This window comes from Saimiri boliviensis, chromosome 9 (genome assembly GCF_048565385.1).
Source record: "Saimiri boliviensis isolate mSaiBol1 chromosome 9, mSaiBol1.pri, whole genome shotgun sequence".
Lineage (NCBI taxonomy): Eukaryota > Metazoa > Chordata > Mammalia > Primates > Cebidae > Saimiri > Saimiri boliviensis.
Genome location: NC_133457.1, coordinates 93,522,724 through 93,542,441, shown reverse-complemented (window position 1 = coordinate 93,542,441; position 19,718 = coordinate 93,522,724). Strand labels below are relative to the sequence as shown.

At 44.4% G+C, this 19,718-nt stretch overlaps 1 protein-coding gene across 1 annotated transcript in view; it reads left to right on the top strand.

The window, feature by feature from the left end:
• TMC2 (transmembrane channel like 2) overlaps positions 1–15,938 on the top strand; it is a 100,016-nt gene extending 84,078 nt beyond the window's left edge. Inside the window, exons 18-21 of the mRNA XM_003941049.4 lie at positions 2,108–2,233; positions 7,454–7,532; positions 8,704–8,821; positions 13,536–15,938. Of these exons, the coding sequence (XP_003941098.1) occupies positions 2,108–2,233; positions 7,454–7,532; positions 8,704–8,821; positions 13,536–13,753 (541 nt within the window). The 3' untranslated portion in view covers positions 13,754–15,938. The remainder of the gene's footprint in view (positions 1–2,107; positions 2,234–7,453; positions 7,533–8,703; positions 8,822–13,535) is intronic.
• The last annotated feature ends 3,780 nt before the right edge of the window (positions 15,939–19,718 follow it).

The following is a 19,718-nucleotide window of genomic DNA, read 5'->3' as shown; positions in this document are numbered from 1 at the left end:
AGGAGGGGATCAGTCTAGAGAAGGAGCGTGTGGAAGTGCAGACGGCCTGAGATGCCAGGCTGAAGGGAGAACCGCATGGAAGAGGCCTCTCTTGGCTTCCTCCTAAACAAGGTTTGGAGGGCTGGGCCCTGGGTTTATTCTTAGGAATTCAAAACCTAATGGAGGCCAGATGCAGTGGCTCACACCTGTAATCCCAACACTTTGGGAGGCCAAGGAGGGCAGATCACCTGAGGTCAGGAGTTCAACAAGACCAGCCTGGCCAACATGGAGAAACCCCATCTTTACTAAAAATACCAAAATTAGCCTAGTGTGGTGGCAGGTGCCTGTAATTCCAGCTGCTCAGGCTGAGACAGGATAATCACTTGAACTCAGGAGGGAGAGGTTGCAGTGAGCCGAGATCACGCCATTGCACTCCAGACTGGGCAGCAGAGCAAGATTCTGACTCAAAAAAAAAAAAAAAAAATCCTAATGGAGCTTGGCTGACTGGATTTCAAAATTGCCTGAGATTGGTGATTCCTTTCTTCCTTCCATTTTCTCCTTTTTGGTATTGCAATGTGTATAACTGTCATCCTATGCCTGCCCCAGGTTGGTTTCAGCCCAGTGAAACCCTTTCAGACTCCTGGTCTCCAGAACTGTAAGATACTAAATTTGTATTGTTTTAAGCTACAAGTGTGACAAACAGCAGGTACTGGAATCTGATACACCATCTAATCAACGACAAAATAATCTACACTCGACTGTCACATAAAAACCTAACATGTAAAATTCACTTTTCTTGCTCTTACATGGTGAGTATGCCCTGGTAATAATAATGATAATATATTAAACACCATTATACAGCAATATGCCCGGTACTTGAAATCCTGTCATGTTATAAGAGGATCATTGCAATTTGTGGTGTGCTGGGCAACAGTTGTAAGGCATGAGAGAGCCGCAAATGTTCTCTGACACAACTGCTCTTCTGTCATTATAGCACAACAAATGAATGAGCTGAAAACTTTATTTACAGACACTAAAATTTTAATTTTATACTTCAATTTTTACATGTCATAAAATAGTATTCCTGTTTTGATTTGTTTTCAGCTACTTAAAAATGTAAAAATGATTCTTAGCTCACAACCCATATGAAAATAGGTGACAGGCCAGGCACAGTGGCTCACGCCTGTAATCCCAACACTTTGGGAGGCCGAGGTGGGCAGATCATTTAACCCCATCTCTACAGAAAAAAACACAAAAAATTAGCCAGGCATGGTGGTGCGTACCTGTAATCCCAGTTACTGGGGAGGCTGAGGCAGGAGAATTGCTTGAACCCTGGGGTGGAGGTTGCAGTGAGCTGAAATTGCACCACTGCACTCCAGCCTGGGTGACAAAGTGAGACTCTGTCTCAAAAAGAAAGAGAGAGAATGATTATCTACGTGTCTCACAAGTGATCAATGGGAGAGCAAGGATTTAAACCAGGAATTTCAAACCCCACAGTCCACTTCTTGGCACCAAAATTACCAGCCAAGAGCCAGCAGCATCCAGGAGTCTCTGGGCCAGCGTTTGTAGAAGTAAATCTGACTTATGCTTCATAAGTATTTAAAGAAAATAAAAATTACAGTTGCGAACTGTCCAGGAGTCTGTCCTAGGTAATCCAATATCTCCTAGACTTAACAATCTGAAGGTTAATTGTAGGCGTTTCTGAGAGACACTCAGGTTGTCCAGCACATCAGCCTCTGCAGAACTGTTTCCAGACCCAAAGGAAGCTCCATGTTGGTCTGGTAGCTACAAACACAGGCAATTTCTCCCATTAGAATATATGAGAAAACCCATTTTTTTCTGGCTGAGGAAGGTGTCAGACACAAAAGACCAGTGAAGGCTGAGAGGTTATAAGTTACTTAGGATAGAAAGCTCTTGAGCCAGTGTGCCGACACAACTATCAACCCTTGCCAGAATGGCAGTCCCTTCAGGGGAATTTTTTACTCGCAGCTCATTAGTAGCAGAGCTCTGGTTCTTCCAGGAAAGCAGTGGGAGCAGCAGCCCTGGACCTGAGGGGGTGTGGACACAGTTGTGAATGCCACAGGCACTCAGCAGCACGTCGTTATGATGTGTCCTCTTCATTTTCCAGTGGGAAAAACAGAATGTATGATGTCCTCCAGGAGACCATTGAAAACGATTTCCCAACCTTCCTGGGCAAGATCTTTGCTTTCCTCGCCAATCCAGGCCTGATCATCCCAGCCATCCTGCTGATGTTGTAAGTTAGCCAGGACCCACGGCTCCACCCCACGGAAACCTCTCCTTGAATTCAAGACTTCCTTGGCAAGTCCTTTTCATCTTGCCTTCTTAGTCTGCACTCCCCAGAAGCAGACATATGATGAGGATTTAAGTGCACGTATTGTATTGGGGAGGGGTAGAACTTCAGACAGGGAAGGGAAGGAAAGTGCATGGTTATCACTGTGGGCATTCTGGAAGGCAGTGCGCCTCAGAGTTATCCCTCCCTAAGTGTGGAGGATTCGGGGCATTTGTAGACCAGCTGCCAGCAGCACTCCTGGGTAAAATGGCTTCGGGGGTGTCAGTGGAGGGTCCAAGATGAAGGGGAAGCTTCTGGTAACAGAGATGAAGGCACCAGCAAGTGCAAGTCTTTTGGAGCACACTGAAAATTGGGGCGAGCCCTGACAGTATCTCCAACTACTCCCGCTAAAATGCTCACTAGAAATGTCAGAGAACTGTGGGCTCTGAGCCTCTCAGGAAGCCGAACGATGATTCGGCCTGACCCTGGCTGGGCCCACAGCACTACTCGATTGAGTAGTTTATGCACTGGAACAAGCTGGTTCCTTCATCACCGTCGCCCTCAACAACTGTTAAAGTCCTGAGGATAGAAAACGAGTTTGAAAATCTCTGTATCCCCCACGCCAGCCTAATGTCTAGAGCATAGCTGGCAGACAGTAAATGCTCAAGGAAGGAACCAGGGAAGAAAAGCAGGAAGCCAGAGTCTTGGATTGGAATTGCTGCCATCGAAACATGTGCTAGTAAAAATGTTCGCATTTTTCTTTATAAAAAAACACTTTGGCATGCCTTTTTAAAAATTATGAAATATTCCCAGCATACAAATGAGTAGAGACAACCATGTACACTATCACAAGAATAAACAGATGTTAACATTTGGCAATATTTACTTCAGGTTTATCTTTCTTTGTAACAGAAATAAAACATTACAGATACACTTTGAGACCCATCCAATCCTTCTTTCTTCTTCCCTCCCCAAAGGTAACTATTACTCAGACTAGATTTCATTATTTCCGTGAATATTTTGTACTTTTCATCACATGTGTATATACTTCTATTTAAAGACTTTTCAACCTTTTCATGAATGGTTCACATTATATGCTTTTCCTCAATCAACATCATATTGAGGGGATTTATCCATGTGGATACATGAGTACACGTTTGAAGGCTCTACTATTTTCCATTGCATGATAAGCCACAGTTTATCCTTTCTCTGCATAGGGATAGTTAGGCTGTTTCCACTTTGGGCCTGTTGCAAACTGCGCTCCAGCCAACATTTTGTATATATCTCCTTGCACAATCTAGAGGCAGAATTGTGGGTTACAGGCATGTGTTTCTTCAGTCTTTTTAGATCTTACAGAATTGCTCTCCAAAGTGGTTGTATTTCCCTTTGACTATTATTTATAACTTCCAACTCTCTGGTGAAATTCTCCAACTTTCTATTTTATTGAACATAGTGATTATCATTATTTTTTAAATGCCAGGCTGATATTCTATTATCTGGACCACTTAGGTGTATTTTTGTTGTCATTTGCTTTTCTCTTGTTTATCATCAGCCCTAATTTTAGCGTGGCATGTAATTTTAACTAGATTCCAGACATAGAATGTTATCTTTCCTCAAAGGGATGTTTTTTTTTTTTTTCCTGAAAGGCAAATGGAATACTAGATCACTTAATCCTGTCAAGTCTTGATGTTTTAGCTATCTATTATTACATAAGAAACAACCCCAAAAACTGAAAAACAATATTTTATTAATGAATCTGCAATTTAGGTACGGCTTAGTAGGAATCATTCTTTTGCTCCCTACTCAACTTCATCTGAGTCAGCTCAGCTGGAGGCTGGAGGGTCCACTTTTTTTTTTTTTTTTGAAAGCTCCACTTTCAAGATGGTCATTCACAGCCAGGCGTGGTGGCTCACGCCTGTAATCCCAACACTTTGGGAGGCTGAAGCCAGCAGATCACGAGGTCGAGAGATCGAGACCATCCTGGTCAACATGGTGAAACCCTGTCTCTACTACAAATATAAAAATTAGCTGGGCACGGTGGGACAACCTGTAGTCCCAGCTACTCAAGAGGCTGAGGCATTGCTTGAATCCGGGAGGCGGAGGTTGCAGTGAGCCAAAATTGCGCCACTGCACTCCAGCCTAGTGACAGAGCAAGACTACATCTCAAAAAAAAAAAAAAAAAAAGATGGTTACTCACATGACTGGCCAGTTGGCACTGGCTGTCAGCTGGGAACTCAACAAGTGCTATGGACTAGAGGCCTCAGTTCCTTCCCACAAGCTGATGATTGGGCTTCCTCATAGTATGGTGGCTGAGTTTCAGAAGCAAGCATCCCAAGAGAATGCAGTGCATATGCATGGCATCTTTACTTACTCCCGCCGTACTCTATTGAGGCAATCACAAAGGGATACCCAGGTTCTAGAGAAAGAAATATAGACTCATCTCTTGATGAGGCAATGGCAAGATTCTGGAAGCACATGTAAGATGGGAGTCATATTATTATGGCCATCTTTAGAAAACAGTTTGCGATTGCTAGATTTGGGCTTTCTCAGGGCTGATTCATTTCAGTTTTGCCCTATTTCCAAGACACTGACCTTACTCCTACAACGTGATCCTTACTATTGAGCACAGTCTTTTAGGGATCTCAACTGAAAGGCTACGGTGTTTACCAATTCCCTCCACCTTGGCAGGGCTTAAAGCTCATTCTCTCTTTTCCCAATTCTGTAGTTTTTGCTCACTCTCTTTCTCCAGTAGTACTGCGACAGCCACTGTGAAATCTCTCCTCTGCTCTTCAGCCTCCCTGGTGTCATTTTCTTCTGGGCTTCCTGAAGCAATTGAAGAACTGGTCAATCATTTGAGGGTAATTTGTATGCAGAGTTTGGCTTATTTATCTGCAATTTGTTCTTCTCTGGGATTCTGTCCCTCAAGTCTATAGGGTCCAGCCCTGCTGGTTCTAGTGGGTGTTCTCTATGGGTGCAGAAACTAGATACTTTACAAATAAAGACACAAGACACTGAGATAAAGAGGAAAAAACAAATTTGGTCCCAGGGGTCCACTGCCACCTAGTACGTGGAGTCCGGTAGTGGCCCCGAATGCCTGTACACTCTGACTTTTATTAGGTACAAAACAGGGGAGCAGGGCAAGTAGGGTGAATCTTCAAACAGATCACATGTATAAGGAACAAGGGGCCCAGGGCTTTCAAGTAGCCACACAAGGGGGCAGCGAGATGCATCAGCACTTGATGTTATGCTTGCCAAGTAAGAACAAGGGCTTCAAGATTTATGCTTCTTATTATCTTGAGAAGAGGAACCAGGTACAGAAGTAGGGAGTGAAAGCAGACACAGACTGTGGCCAGTACAGCACAGCACCACATAGAGAAAATTAACCCCCCTGGGTAGCTGCAGGTTGGGCTGATTGATATCAGTCTTTCCACAAGAGCCCGGGGGAGTGGCGTGTTTTCCAGCTCACCCAAGGACAGGAGATGTTCTCTTCCAAGGTCTGCTGAGTAGTGGGTGCTTCCCCAAGCGCTGGAGCTACTGCAGAGATTTCAGATGCCCTCCAGCAACCCTTACTCGGGTGTGACAGAGGGCTTGGTTTCGGCATTCAACAGGTTGTCTCTGCTGATTGCCACCAGTCGATGTTCGACAGGTATTAATGCTTTTGCCTAATGGCCACAGTCATAGTGTCCCCTATCAGTCCCTGACCACAGCAACCCCAGAAGGCAGAGGTTGCAGTGAGCCGAGATCATGCCACTGCACTCCAGCCTGAGCAAGAGTGAGACTCTGTCTCAAAAAAGAAAAAAAAAAAAATTCAGAAAGAATTGGCACACTTACCATGTTAAGTTTTCCAATCCAGGAATACTTTATTATCATTTGTTCATTTATGTCCTTCAATAATATTTTTAAGTTTTCTTCATAAATTTTATGCACATTTCTTATTAAATTCCTCTGCATTTCATCTTTTTGTTTTATACTAAATTAGAATGGCTCTTTCATTATACTTTCTAAACTAGTTTATATATATATATATTTATATATATATATATATATAAATGTTATTTATTTTCTATATATATATATTGTATTTAGCCAGGTGCAGTGGCTCACACCTGTAATCCCAGCACTTTGGGAGGCCAAGGCAGGCAGATCACAAGGTCAGGAGATCAAGACCATCCTGGCTAACACGGTGAAACCCATCTCTACCAAAAAAAAAAAAAAAAAAAAAAAAAAAAATTAGCTAGGCGTGGTGGCACACACCTGTAGTCCCAGCTACTTGGGAGGCTGGGGCAGGAGAATCGCTTGAACCCGGGGTGCAGAGGTTGCAGTGAGTCAAGATCTTGCCACTGCACTCCAGCCTGGGTGACAGAGAAAAAAAAAATTTTTTTTTAAAATTCAGCCACCAATATATTTAGGTTTTGTGTTCCCACCCAAATTTCATCTTGACTTGTAATTCCCATAATCCCCACATTTCAAGGAAGGGACCAGGTGGAGGTAATTGGATCATGGAGGCAGTTTCTCCCATGATGCTCCTATCATAGTGAGTTCTCACAAGATCTGATGGTTTCATAAGGGGCTCTTCCCACTTTACTCAACACTTTTCCTTCCTGCCACTTTGTAAAGAAAATACTTTGCTTCTCCTTTCACCTTCCACCATGATTGTTAGTTTCCTGAGGCCTGCCCAGCCACGATGAACTGTGAGTGAATTAAATTTCTTTCCTTTTTAAATTACCCAGTCTTGGGTAGTTCTTTATAGCAGTATGGAAACAGGCTAACTAACACAGCCACCCTATGAGTGTGTTGTTTATAATATTTATTCAACCAAAGTTCTTGAATCTTCCAGGTCATTTTCTCATTTGTAAACAATGAAAATGTTATATTTTATTTAATTCTTAGATATATTTTTTCTCTGTAGGATTAATTAGTACCTCCCAGGGGAAAAAGTCAATTTATATTTGGTGATAAAATATACTTTTGCCCCAGGTGCAGTGGCTCACGCCTGTAATCCCAGCTCACTGAGAAGAGAGCATAAGACTGTAGGACACCCACCCCCCACCCAGAGGCAGACCTGGAATTCCAGGAATTCTGCTTTGATTCCAGGAATCCTGCCTTGATTCCCCAAGAAAAGCACCCAGCTCCAGTCATCTGCCAAGATCACAGAACCATAGGAGGCATGTTTTTCTCTTGCAGCCTGGCCATTTACTACCTGAACTCAGTTTCCAAAAGCCTTTCCCAAGCTAATGCCCAGCTGAGGAAGAAAATCCAAGCGGTGAGTCTGTTGGGAGTTTCATCCTGGAGGGTAAAAAGAGATCATGTTTTTGGTTTTTGCTAATTTGCTCTGTGCTCCCAGCTGTGTTATCTAAATGACTTTCTTCTAAACCAAATCCCAAATATCTGTATTATAGAAAGTGGACTTGTGAGATTCAGTAGCATGCATTTATATTATTGAGGCTATTTGGTGATGTGTTACAATATAACTTAAATTTCAAGGGGTTGCTAAAGAACAGAAGAAATTCAGTGAGTTCAACCAATGCTCATACAGAAAAAGCCAGTACCCACAATAATTCCTAAAGATTAAAGTGAATATTTAAATACTAAAGGCAATATTATTGTCAAAATGACATATTTCTTGTGCCCCTTAGCCAAAAAGAGCTCCTGAATTCCCTTCACACATGAGAAGCATATCTCAACATCCCAGCTGACACCCTACTTCTGATTGCTCTCTACACACACACACACACACACACACGCACGCACACACACACGCACACCCTAAAGGTCAGACGCTAACCCTCCCTAACCCCTGTTCTTGCTTTCTCTGTACCTCTTCTGGAATGAATCTCATCTGTCTTGCCGCTGGTCCCCGCCATCCACACCTTCTTCTGTTAATCTCCCTGGGCTCCTGCCCAGGTATAGAAAACCATTGAAATAGAGGATTGAAAGGGTTGTTGTCCTCTGGCTACAGGTTTCTTCAATCACTGTGTGAATCTGAGAGCCTCAGGCTGCCCTCTCAATCAGTTGTGAGGACCAGTAACAGGCAGTTTAAGGTAGTCACCAAGAACTGAAAACAGGCTGGGTGCAGTGGCTCATACCTGTAATTCCGGAACTTTGGGAGGCCAAGGCCAGTGGATCACCTGAAGTCAGGAGTTCAAGACCAGCCAGGCCAACATGGTGAAACCCTGTCTCTACCAAAAATACAAAAATTAGCCAGGTGTGGTAGTGAGCGCCTGTAATCCCAGCTACTTGAGAGGCTGCAGGCAGGAGAATCACTTGAACCCAGGAGGCAGAGGTTGCAGTGAGCCAAGATCATGCCATTATACTCCAGCCTGGGAAACAAAGTGAGACTCCATCTCGAAAAAAAAAAAAAAATTCACTCAGCACCTCTGAGCCTCAGACACCCATTTCCTTGGCCAGGACCAACAGTTCATTATTTCATGCAGCTCCGTGAAGTTGAGAAGAGCCACAAGTCTGTCAAAGGCAAAGCCACAGCCAGAGATTCAGGGGACACACTGAAAAGCGGCTCTAAAAATGCCACCCAGCTCCAACTCACCAAGGAAGGTAAGCGCTTTGTCATGATGATTATGTTTTACAAGGCCACATGGAAAGGTGTAAAGAGCCTTTGAAACAGTGTGAAATTAGACTGTTCTGGGATTGAAATCAGAATCCTAACAATGATTAGCTTATGAAATTGGACAGGTGAATATTGGGGTCAATCATAGCAGCTGCTTCATGGGATGGTGAAGCTGAGATGAAATCATGCAGGTGAAGTGCCTACCAGAATTCCTGGCACAGAGAATGAGCCAATGAATACCAGCTGGCAGCAGTGCTATCATGCACCCCTTAATACCATTTGGATCAATCATGGACTGCATATAAAACGGTGGTCACATAAGATCATAATGGAACTGAAAAATTCCTATTGCCAAGTGATGTAGCTGTCAACAGCATAGCAAAACACGTTACTCATGTCTGTGGTGAGCTGGTCTAAGTAAGCCTACTGAGCTGCCAGTTTTAGAAAAGTCTAGAACATAAAATTATGTATGATACAGAATACTTGACGATGATACTGTTACTGGCTTATATGTTTACTATACTATACTTTTTATTAGTATTTTAGAGTGGATTCCTTCTACTTACATAAAAAAGAGTTAACTGTAGAACAGCCTCAGGCAGATCCTTCAGGAGGTATTCCGGAAGAAGACACTGCTGTCATAGGAGATGACAGCTCCATGTCTGCTATTGCCCCTGAAGACTTTCCAGTGGGACAAGATGTGGAGGTGGAAAACCATGATAATGAGGGTCCCAACCCTTTGTAGACCTAAGGCTAATGTGTGTGTTGTGTCTTAGTTTTTAACAAGAAACATTTAAAAAGGAAAAAGAAAAAAAAATTCTTTATTTGGCCAGGCGCAATGGCTCATGCCTGTAATACCAGAACTTTTGGAGGCCTAGGTGGGCGGATCATGAGGTCAGGAGTTTGAGACAGCCTGACCAACATAGTGAAACCTCATCTCTACTAAAAATATAAAAATTAGCTGGGCATGGTGGCACATGCCTGTAATCCCAGCTACTTAGGAGGCTAAGGCAGGAGAATTGCTAAAACCCTGAAGGCAGAGGTTGTGGTGAGCCGAGATTGCACCACTGCACTCAAGCCTGGGCAACAGAGTGAGACTCTGTCTCAAAATAATTTAAAAATAGAAAAAGCTTATCAAATAAGGATATAAGGAAAAAATATTGTTGTACAGGTGGTCAATGTATTCCTGTTTTAAGTTAACTGTTATTATAAAAGAGACAAAATTTTTTTTAAATTTTGAAGTTTATAAAGTAGGCGGGGTGCTGTGGCTCACGCCTGTAATCCCAGCAGTTTGGGAGGCCGAGGCAGGCAAATCATGAAGGAGGTCGAGACCATCCTGGTTAACACGGTGAAACCTGTTATTTCTAACAATGCAAAAAACTTAGCTGGATGTGGTGACACGCACCTGTAGTCTCAGCTTCTCGGGAGGCTGAGGCAGGATGATCGCTTGAACCCAGGAGGCAGAGGTTTCAGTGAGCCGAGATAGCACCACTGCACTCTAGCCTGGGTGACAGAGTGAGGCTCCATCTCGGGAAAAACAAAAAAGGTTATAAAGTAAAAAAGTTACAGTAAGCTAAGGTTTATTGCTTATTGAAGAAAGAGTATATATTCTCACTCTGTCACCAGGCTGGAGTACAGTGGCATGGTCTCAGCTCGCTGCAACTTCCGCCTCCTGGGTTCAAGAGATTCTCTTGCCTCAGCCTCCCAAGTAGCTGGGATTATAAGCACATGCCACCACACCTGGCTAATTTTTTGTATTTTTAGTAGTGACGGGGTTTCACCATGTTGGCCAGGCTAGTCTCAAACTCCTAACCTCATGATCCACCCACCTAGGCCTCCCAAAGTGCTGGGATTACAGGCGTGAGCCACCACACCTGGCCTAGAAAAAGTTGTTATAAATTGAGTGTAGCCTAAGTGCACAATGTTTATAAAGTCTACGGTAGTGACAGTAGTGTCCTAGGCTTTCACATTCACTCATCACTCACCCAGTGACTCACCCGGAGCAACTTCCAGTCCTGCAAGCTCCATTCATGGTCAGTGCCCTAGATAGGTTTACCATTTGTCATCTTTCATATACTGTACCTTTTCTATGTTTAGATACACAAACGTTTACCATTATGTTCCAACTGCCTATAGTATTCAGTACAGTATGTTTTGTGCAGGTTTATAGCCTAGGAGCAATAGGCTAAATCATATAGCCTCAGTGTATAGGAGACCGTGCCATCTAGGTTTGAGTAAGTACATTCGATGATGGTCACACAATGACAAAATCACCTACTGACACATTTCTCAGAATGTATCCATGTCCTTAAGCAATGAGTGCTATAGTTTATATTCTCTGAAAAGAGAAGCACTGGAATATCTAGGATGAAAGATTGAGAAAAGTCCATAAAAAGTTCCCAAAAACGTGTCCTGGGGCTATTGCTCCTTGGCCTTTTGGCTAAGATCAAGTGAAAGTGTCCTGGGCTTCAAGGGGAAGTGACCATAGGCCACCTCAAACTGTCACTGCAGTGAGGAAAGGTCAAGTTGAAAGAGACCATCTCTGAGGTGATCACATTTTCCAAAGATCACCTCTGTTTTAAACAGTGTCAGCATGCAGACATTTTACACTTGGATGTGAGAAGTGAATGAGATGCATAAGAAATGACTGACAGTTTAAAAATTTGAAGTTTTTGTTTTTGTTTTTGAGACGGAGTCTCACTGTGTTGTCCAGGCTGGAGTGCACTGGTGAGATCTCGGCTCACTGCAACCTCCACCTTCCAGATTCAAGCAATTCTGTTCAGCCTTCCAAATAGCTGGGATTACAGGCACCTGCCACCATGCCTGGCTAATTTTTGGACTTTTTTTTTTTTTTTCTTTTTTGAGACAGAGTTTCGCTCTTGTTACCCAGGCTGGAGTGCAATGGCACGATCTCGGCTCACCGCAACCTCCGCCTCCTGGGTTCAGGGAATTCTCCTGCCTCAGCCTCCTGAGTAGCTGGGATTACAGGCACGTGCCACCATGCCCAGCTAATTTTTTGTATTTTTAGTAGAGAACATCCATGTTGACCAGGATGGTCTCGATCTCTTGACCTCGTGATCCATCCGCCTCGGCCTCCCAAAGTGCTGGGATTACAAGCTTGAGCCACCGCGCCCGGCCAATTTTTGGACTTTTAGTAGAGATGGGATTTCACCATGTTGGCCAGGCCGGTCTCAAATTCCTGACCTCAAATGATCTGCCTCAAACAGCCTCCCAAAGTGCTGGGATTATAGGCATGAGCCACTGCACTCAGCCTGAACTTTTTTTTTTTTTTGAGATTGGAGTCACTCTGTCATCCAGGCTGGAATGCAGTGGTGCAGTCTCAGCTCATTGCAACCTCGCCTCCCAGGCTCAAGCGATTCTTCTGCCTCAGCCTCCCCAGCAGCTGAGACTACAGGCACCCACCACCAAGCTCGGCTAATTTTTGAATTTTTAGTAGAGACAAGGTATCAGCATATTGGCCAAGCTTGTCTCAAACTCCTGACCTTGTGATCTGCCCTCATCAGCTTTCCAAAGTGATGGGATTACAGGCGTGAGCCACCGTGCCCAGCCCTGAACATTTTTTTTATACAAGCATTCCAATTTCTTAGTAACTGAAATTTTATTTATTTTTATTATTTTTAACTATTAGCTATAATAAAATGATACGAGCTACTGCGATAAAGAGGCAGAAAATGGCTAGTGGCTCAGACACAATAAAAGTTCACTTCTTGGCCGGGCACAGTGGCTCACACCTGTAATTCCAGTACTTTGGGAGGCCAAGGTAGGTGGATCACGAGGTTAGGAGATCGCCCTGGCCGACATGGTGAAAACCCTTCTCTACTAAAAATCCAAAAATTAGCTGGGTGTGGTGGTGCATGCCTGTAATCCCAGCTACTCAGGAAGTTGAGGCAGAAGAATTAGGGAGTCGAAGGTTGCAATGAGCCGAGACTGCGCCACTGCACTCCAGTCTGGGCAACAGAGACTCCTTCTCAAAAATGAAATAAAATAAAATAATAAAAGTTCACTTCTCACTCAACACAAAGTCCAAGTTGGGTGTTTTCACCCGACAGCCATGAGTGCTGATATGGGGACCCTGGCTTCTTCCATCTTGGGGCTCAGCATGCATCAAGCTAATGCAAGGGGAAGAGCCCAGAGGACCCATGTGAATGTGGTCCCATCACAGCCTGAAACTCCAGCACAGGCCACATTTATCCACAAGGGAACCAAAGCCATTTCCGTGTCCCAGAAGAGGGACTGGGTTTGGTAAGGAGCAGTCATTGTCCCTAACTTGGAGTTAGGGGAGGGGAAGGAAACAATGAAGGACGGGAAAGTAGATCTGATTGCAAACAATTCCCACGGCCCCTTCCCTTTCATCATCACATTTGACCCTGGCAGTCAGCCTGTGAGGCTGCTGTTATTCCTGTCCCAATTTTATACTCTAGAAAACCTGGGATCAGAGTCTAGCCTAAGGCCAGGGTTCAAAATCAAGTTCTCCAGCCTGCAGACCATACTCCTCCAACAGATGTGTTTATGCAAAAGCCAGGCCAAGGTGACCCCGAGACAGCCGAGCGCAATTCGACACCTCTCGCATCACCAAGCAGGACTAAAACCTACATATACCGCAGGGCAGCTCTGGAGAGCTTCAACTCAACCTGTATCAAATCTCCCACTTCCTCTTTCTTGTCTTGGTTCGTTTTCCAGAGACCAGTCCTCCCTCTGCCAGCCAAAGCCAGGCCATGGACAAGAAGGCGCAGGGCCCCGGGACCTCCAATTCTGCCAGGGGGACCATGTTGCCTGCCTCTGGACATCTTCCTATATCTCGGCCTCCTGGAGTCAGAACAGATTCTGGCCACCCCCCATCTCAGACTCATCTGTGGAGGTCAGCCCCTGGGAAGAGTGCTCAGAGACCTCCCCACTGACGGCTGGGACTCCAAGGAGCCCCGATCCTGGGGCTGATCCTCAAGTTCCCCAGTTTTACACACACCAAATCAAGGTTCTCTCCCTTCTTTCCTCTCACATACATGCTCTCTTTTCTCTCTTGGAATGTGAGAACTTTGATTCCTTCAGGTGTTTGTCAGCTACCAAAGGAGGAAGACAGTGGCTTCAACTGTCCTCCAGGAAAGCTGGAGCCATCTCTGCACCAACTGCCCTCCCCAATATCTTGGTTCAGACAGTTCTGAACCCCACACTCACAGTGGTCGACCTTGACGCCAGACTTTGGGAGTTGCGGAAGGGCCATGATCACCCTCTTAGACTTTTCCCATGGGACACAGGTTTCTGCCAGCTCCCTTAACTGGGAGGGGGATGCAGAAGGGCCTACGTTTCTCAGTCCAGAGAAAGTGAGCCGGGCACAGTGGCTCACACCTGTAGTCCCAGCACTTTTGGAGGCCAAGATGGGTGGATCGCTTGAGCCCAGGAGTTCAAGACCAGACTGAGCAACATGGTGAAACCCCATCTCTACAAAAATTACAAAAATATTAGCTAGGTGTGGTGCCGTGCACCCCGTAGTCCCAGGTACTCAGGAGGCTGAGGCAAAAGCATCACTTGAGCCCAGGAGGCAGAGGTTGCAGTTAGCTAAGATCATGTCACTGCACTCCAACCTGGGCAACAGAGTGAGACCCTGTCTCAACAACAACAATAACAACGGAAAATCTGGCCAAGCATGGTGGCTCACACCTGTAATCCCAACGCTTTAAGAGGCCAAAGTAGGAGGCCAGGGGTTTAAGACGAGCCTGGGCAAGATAGAAAGACCCTTGTCTCTACAATTAAATAAACAAACAAACAAATAAAATGTCCAAGAAGTGAATGAAAATAAAGGTAAATGGATCAAAGACCAGTCATGGTGGGTGGGGAGTGGTGGGAAGATTGGCGATACCCCAGTACTCAGCCCGAGGGAAGCTTACACCATGGAGCACAAAACAGGGACTGCAGCCTCCTAGCAGTGAATCACAGGAGCAAGTGAGCCGCCCGGTGCCTCTTATCTCAAAAGAAAACTTCCCCACGGCAGAAAAATATTTTTCATGCACCAAATTTTAAAAGGAATTCAATAACCAGATTATTGTACAAGGGACCTTGAAGATGGTTTCTTTGAAAAGTTTTACAAAAGGTACAATGCAGAGCGTTATTTCTTGGATTCTATATTCACTTAGTGTCATATCATGGTTCTATGCGGAATATTTCTTAGGGGGAAGAAGCCAGGGGCCAGACCATTAAGAAGGCCTTGATGGCAAAGGCAGAGCCTTGGCAGGGTGGGAGTCACAGTCCAGGACTCTGCAACAGCCCAGCTATCTTGCAGACAGCTCCTTCCGTTCCTCCACTCTGTGCTCCCAGACCCAGGTGAGCAGTGTGGCCTCGGGATCAAGGGACTCTCTCACCCCATGTCTCTGAGTGTACCATACCAGCTGTTGCAGCCACCACCCAACCAGGTCTCCAGAGGTTCTCAGGAGAATCTCCATACCCAGGAAGTCGGGCAAAATCCTGGTAGAGTTGGAGATTTTTATAGCCATTTCATAAGTTGTACAATTAAAATAATTTCTAACTTCCCTCCCAAATCCTTTCCCTTCTCGACCCAGCACCAAAACTTCACATATATACAAACTGCAATGGAATAATAGGGACATGTGACCAGGCGAAACAGGATAAGTTATTTTACACCAATCTGTCTCCTGGCAAGGTTAAAGAGACATGTTGCAACGCCCGATTTCCATGGAACCCAGGTCCAATCCCCAAATCCAAAACCGCCTGTGTCATAATGCCTTCCCCCAAGCTAACCTACCTGAGACCTCAATACAGGGATCCTGGCACTCAGGACCAGAAGGCCCAAAGATGGCCACCACACCAACACCTGGCCTTCTGTGTCAGAATGTCGGGCCCTGAGGAAGGGAACACTCTGCCTGCCTGAGCCATTGGTCCCCCCTAGTGATTACTGCCAGGCCTCCCCTGGTTACTAATACACCTAAATACCCACCACACACACAAACAAACCATCCTGATCTGATGAAGTGTAATTTTATGTGATGGAATGTATGTGTTACCTAATGCCGCATAACAAATTATTCCCAAAACATAACAGCCTAAAACAACAAACAATTATTTATTATTGTATGTAGTTTCTGTTCTGTGGGTTATAAATTTGGGAGTGGCTTAGCTAGGCAGATGTGATTCTGTTTTTGTTTTTTTTTTTTAATTTTTTTAATTTTTAATTTTTAATTTTTTACTTTATTTTCTTTTTTCTTTTTCTTTTTTTCTCGTTCAGATGTGATTCTGGATATTTCAGTCAAATTCTCAGCCACAGTCACTGGAAGGTCTGACTGTAAATCAAAGATCTGCTCTCAAGATGGCTCACACATGGCTACTGGCAGGAGGCTTTGGTTCTTTGCTGGCTGTTGAAGGGGACCTGGGTTACTCTCCATGTGAGGCTCTCCATAGAGCTGCTTGGGTGGCCTCACAACATGGCTGCTGGTTTCCTCCAGAGCAAGCGATCTGAGGAGAGCAAGGAGGACGCCACAATGCCTTTTATGACCTAGTCTCAGAAGTCACACTATCAATTCTACCACTTTTACTCATTAGAACTGAGTCACTAAGTCTAGCTCACACTGAAAGAGAAGGGAATTAGGCTTCACTTCTTGAAGGGAAGGTTATCAAAACATTTATGGACATATTTTAACAGAAAATTTTCTTTCTTTTTCTTTTTTTCTTGAGACAGAGTCTCTTACTCAGGTTGGAGTACAGTGGCACAATCTCAGCTCACTGCAACCTCCACCTCCCAGGTTCAAGCAGTTCTCCTGCCTCAGCATCCCGAGTAGCTGGGATTACAGGTGCCTGCGACCACACCCTGCTAGTTTTTGTACTTTTAGTAGAGACATGGTTACTCCATGTTGGCCAGGCTGGTCTCAAACTCCTGAAAGAAGGTGATCCACCCACCTTGGCCTCCCAAATGCTAGGATTACAGGCATGAGCCACCACACCCAGCCACAGAAAAATTTCTAATTCAAATTACAAGACCCTCTATCAAGAAAACTCTGGCCAGGCATGGTGGCTCACGCCTATAATCCCAGCACTTCTGGAGGCTGAGGTGGGTGGATCACTTGAGGTAAAGATTTTGAGACCAGCCTGGCCAAGATGGTAAAACCCGTCTCTACTAAAAATACCAAAATTAGCCAGTTGTGATGGTACATGTCTGTAATCCCAGCTACTTGGGAGGCTGAGGCAGGAGAATCACTGGAACCCAGGAGGCAGAGATTGCAGTGAGCCAAGATTGCACCACTGCACTCCACCTTGGGCAACAGAGCAAGACTCTGTCTGACACAAAAAGAAAGGAAAAGAAAAAGTTAACCTATTCAGAGAAATATAACTGGTGTCCTGCTGATATTTCCCTGGTTTGGCTGCACATTCCTTACTGGACAGAAATGGAGCAAACACTGGATTTTATCTGTTGGAGGCTATTTTTGCAGGCTGATCCTTTCACTTCTAATAACCCCAACTTCCATTTCTATTTCCTAAGACCTCCATAGTACACAGAATCACATGAGTAGTAAGACATTTTAGGTGAAGAAGAGCAAAGGGGATGCCTGGACTCTGGCTGATTTGTACACTCACAAATTTGTACACTCAGAAATCAGTGAGGGAGGGGCTGACGCACCAGCCAGTAAGGTGATCTGGGCAGGTTACCAATGGCACTCACTATGCTGGTAGCCCTCAGCTCAGTAAAGTCACTTCAGATGTGCTCCGAAGTAGGTAGGGAAGGACCCACCCAAAGCTGGAGCACCAAGTTCCTCATGCTCAATAATAGACAATAAGCAACCTGCCATGCAGAGAGAGACATGTATCTACTTGACATTGGCAGAAAGTAGAGGAGAAAAAAAACTCCATTGAGAAATTCTATTTACAAGGCAGCTGTCACACAGAGGCTCCAAATTCATATCCACAGTTGACCCTCAAACAACACTGGGGCTAGGAGTGCTGACCCCCGTGCAGTAAAAAACCCATGTATAGCTTTTGACTTCCCCAGAAGTTAACTACTAACGGCTTGTTGTTGAATCAGTTAACACATATTTTATATGTTACATGTATTAATACTGTATTCTTGCCATAGAATAAGCTAGCTAGAAAAAAATGTTATTAAGATCAGAAAGAAGAGAAAATATATTTCATATTCATTAAGTGAAAGTGGATCATCATAAAAGTCTTCATCCTTGTCATCTTCACGCTGAGCAGGCTGAGAAGGAGAGGAAGAAAAGGGGTTGGTCTTCCTGTCTTAGGGGTGGCAGAGATGGAAGAAAATCACATACATTTACCCTGAGGTGATTATTACAAATTGCATGCTGGTATCAAAACCTTGTGCACTCCATAAATATATACACATACTGTGTGCTCACAAAAATTAAAAATACAAAAATTTTAAAACATAAGCCAGGAGTGGTGTGGCTCATGTCTATAATCGCAGCACTTTGAGAGGCCAAGGCAGGCAAATCACTTGAGCTCAAGCATTCAAGATCAGCCTGGACAACATGGCAAAACCCTGTCTCTACAAAATAAATGGGGAGGGGGGGTGGGGGGGAGGAAAAAATCAGCCAGGCATGGTGGTGCACCCCTGTAGTTCCAGCTACTCAGGAGGCTGAAGTGGGAGGATTGCTTGAGCCCAGGAGGTTGAGGCTGCACTGAGCTGTGATGGGTGACAGAGATTCTGCTTCAAAAAAATAATTAGGCAATGGCTCATGCCTATAATCCTAACACTTTGGGAGGTTGAGGCGGGCAGATTGCCTGAGCTCAGGGGTTTGGGACCAGCCTGGCAACACGGTGAAACCCCATCTCTACTAAAATACAAAAAATTAGCCAGGCATGGCAGCATGCACCTGTAGTCCCAGATACTTGGGAGGTTGAGCCAGAATTGCCTGAACCCAGGAGACGAAGTTGCAGTGAGCCAAGATTGCACCACTGCAATCCAGCCTGGGCGACAGAGCAAGACTCCGTCTCCAAAAATAAATAAATAAATAATGAAGAAAATCCAAAATCTGTGAAGTTCCAAGTATTTCCTTTGAGCATCACATCAGCCCTCAAAAACTTTCAGATTTTAGGGCCGGGCACAGTGGTTCACACCTGTAATTCCAGCACTTTGGGAGGCCAAGGTGAGTGGATCACCTGAGGTCAGGAGTTCAAGACCAGCCTGACCAATCCTATTTTTTTAATGCTAGCCATTAATGACTAGATTAATCCTACCATCCATTAATGCATTCTGACTTCTTGCTTGAAAACCCCTGGTTTACTGGATAAGCATCTGTAACCCAAGAAGATTCAGGATTAAGGACATAAATAACTGAAGTCTTAGCATTAATATTTTCCATTACATTTTGGAATTGTTTAATGTGATGTATTCACAACGCTTAAAAATTTAACATGCTAAAGTATGTAACGGATTAATTTTGCAATTCCATTTTAAAATGTGAAATGGAGTAATGATTCAGACTAAATATCGACATGTGTAACAATTTAACCATATGTGTGGTTAATATTGAGATTATCAGAGTTTAAGATTTACCAACCATATTTTTCAGTTTTAACATATTAGTGTCTGAACTGTGTACTTGGATTTTGTCAAGTAATTCAATCACTTAACGAAATAACAATTAAATGTATAAATGCAGTTTATAGCTATACAGCCTTTATTTTTTGAAAATCCCCTTAGAGGCCAGGTGCAGTGCCTCATGCTTATAATCCCTACACTTTGGGAGGCCGAGGCGGGTCGATCACCTGAGGTCTGGAGTTCGAGACCAGCCTGGCCAACACGGTGAAACAATCCCATCTCTACTAAAAATGCAAAAATTAGCCAGGCGTGGTGATGGGCACCTGTAATCTCAGCTACTCGGGAGGTTGAGGCAGGAGAGT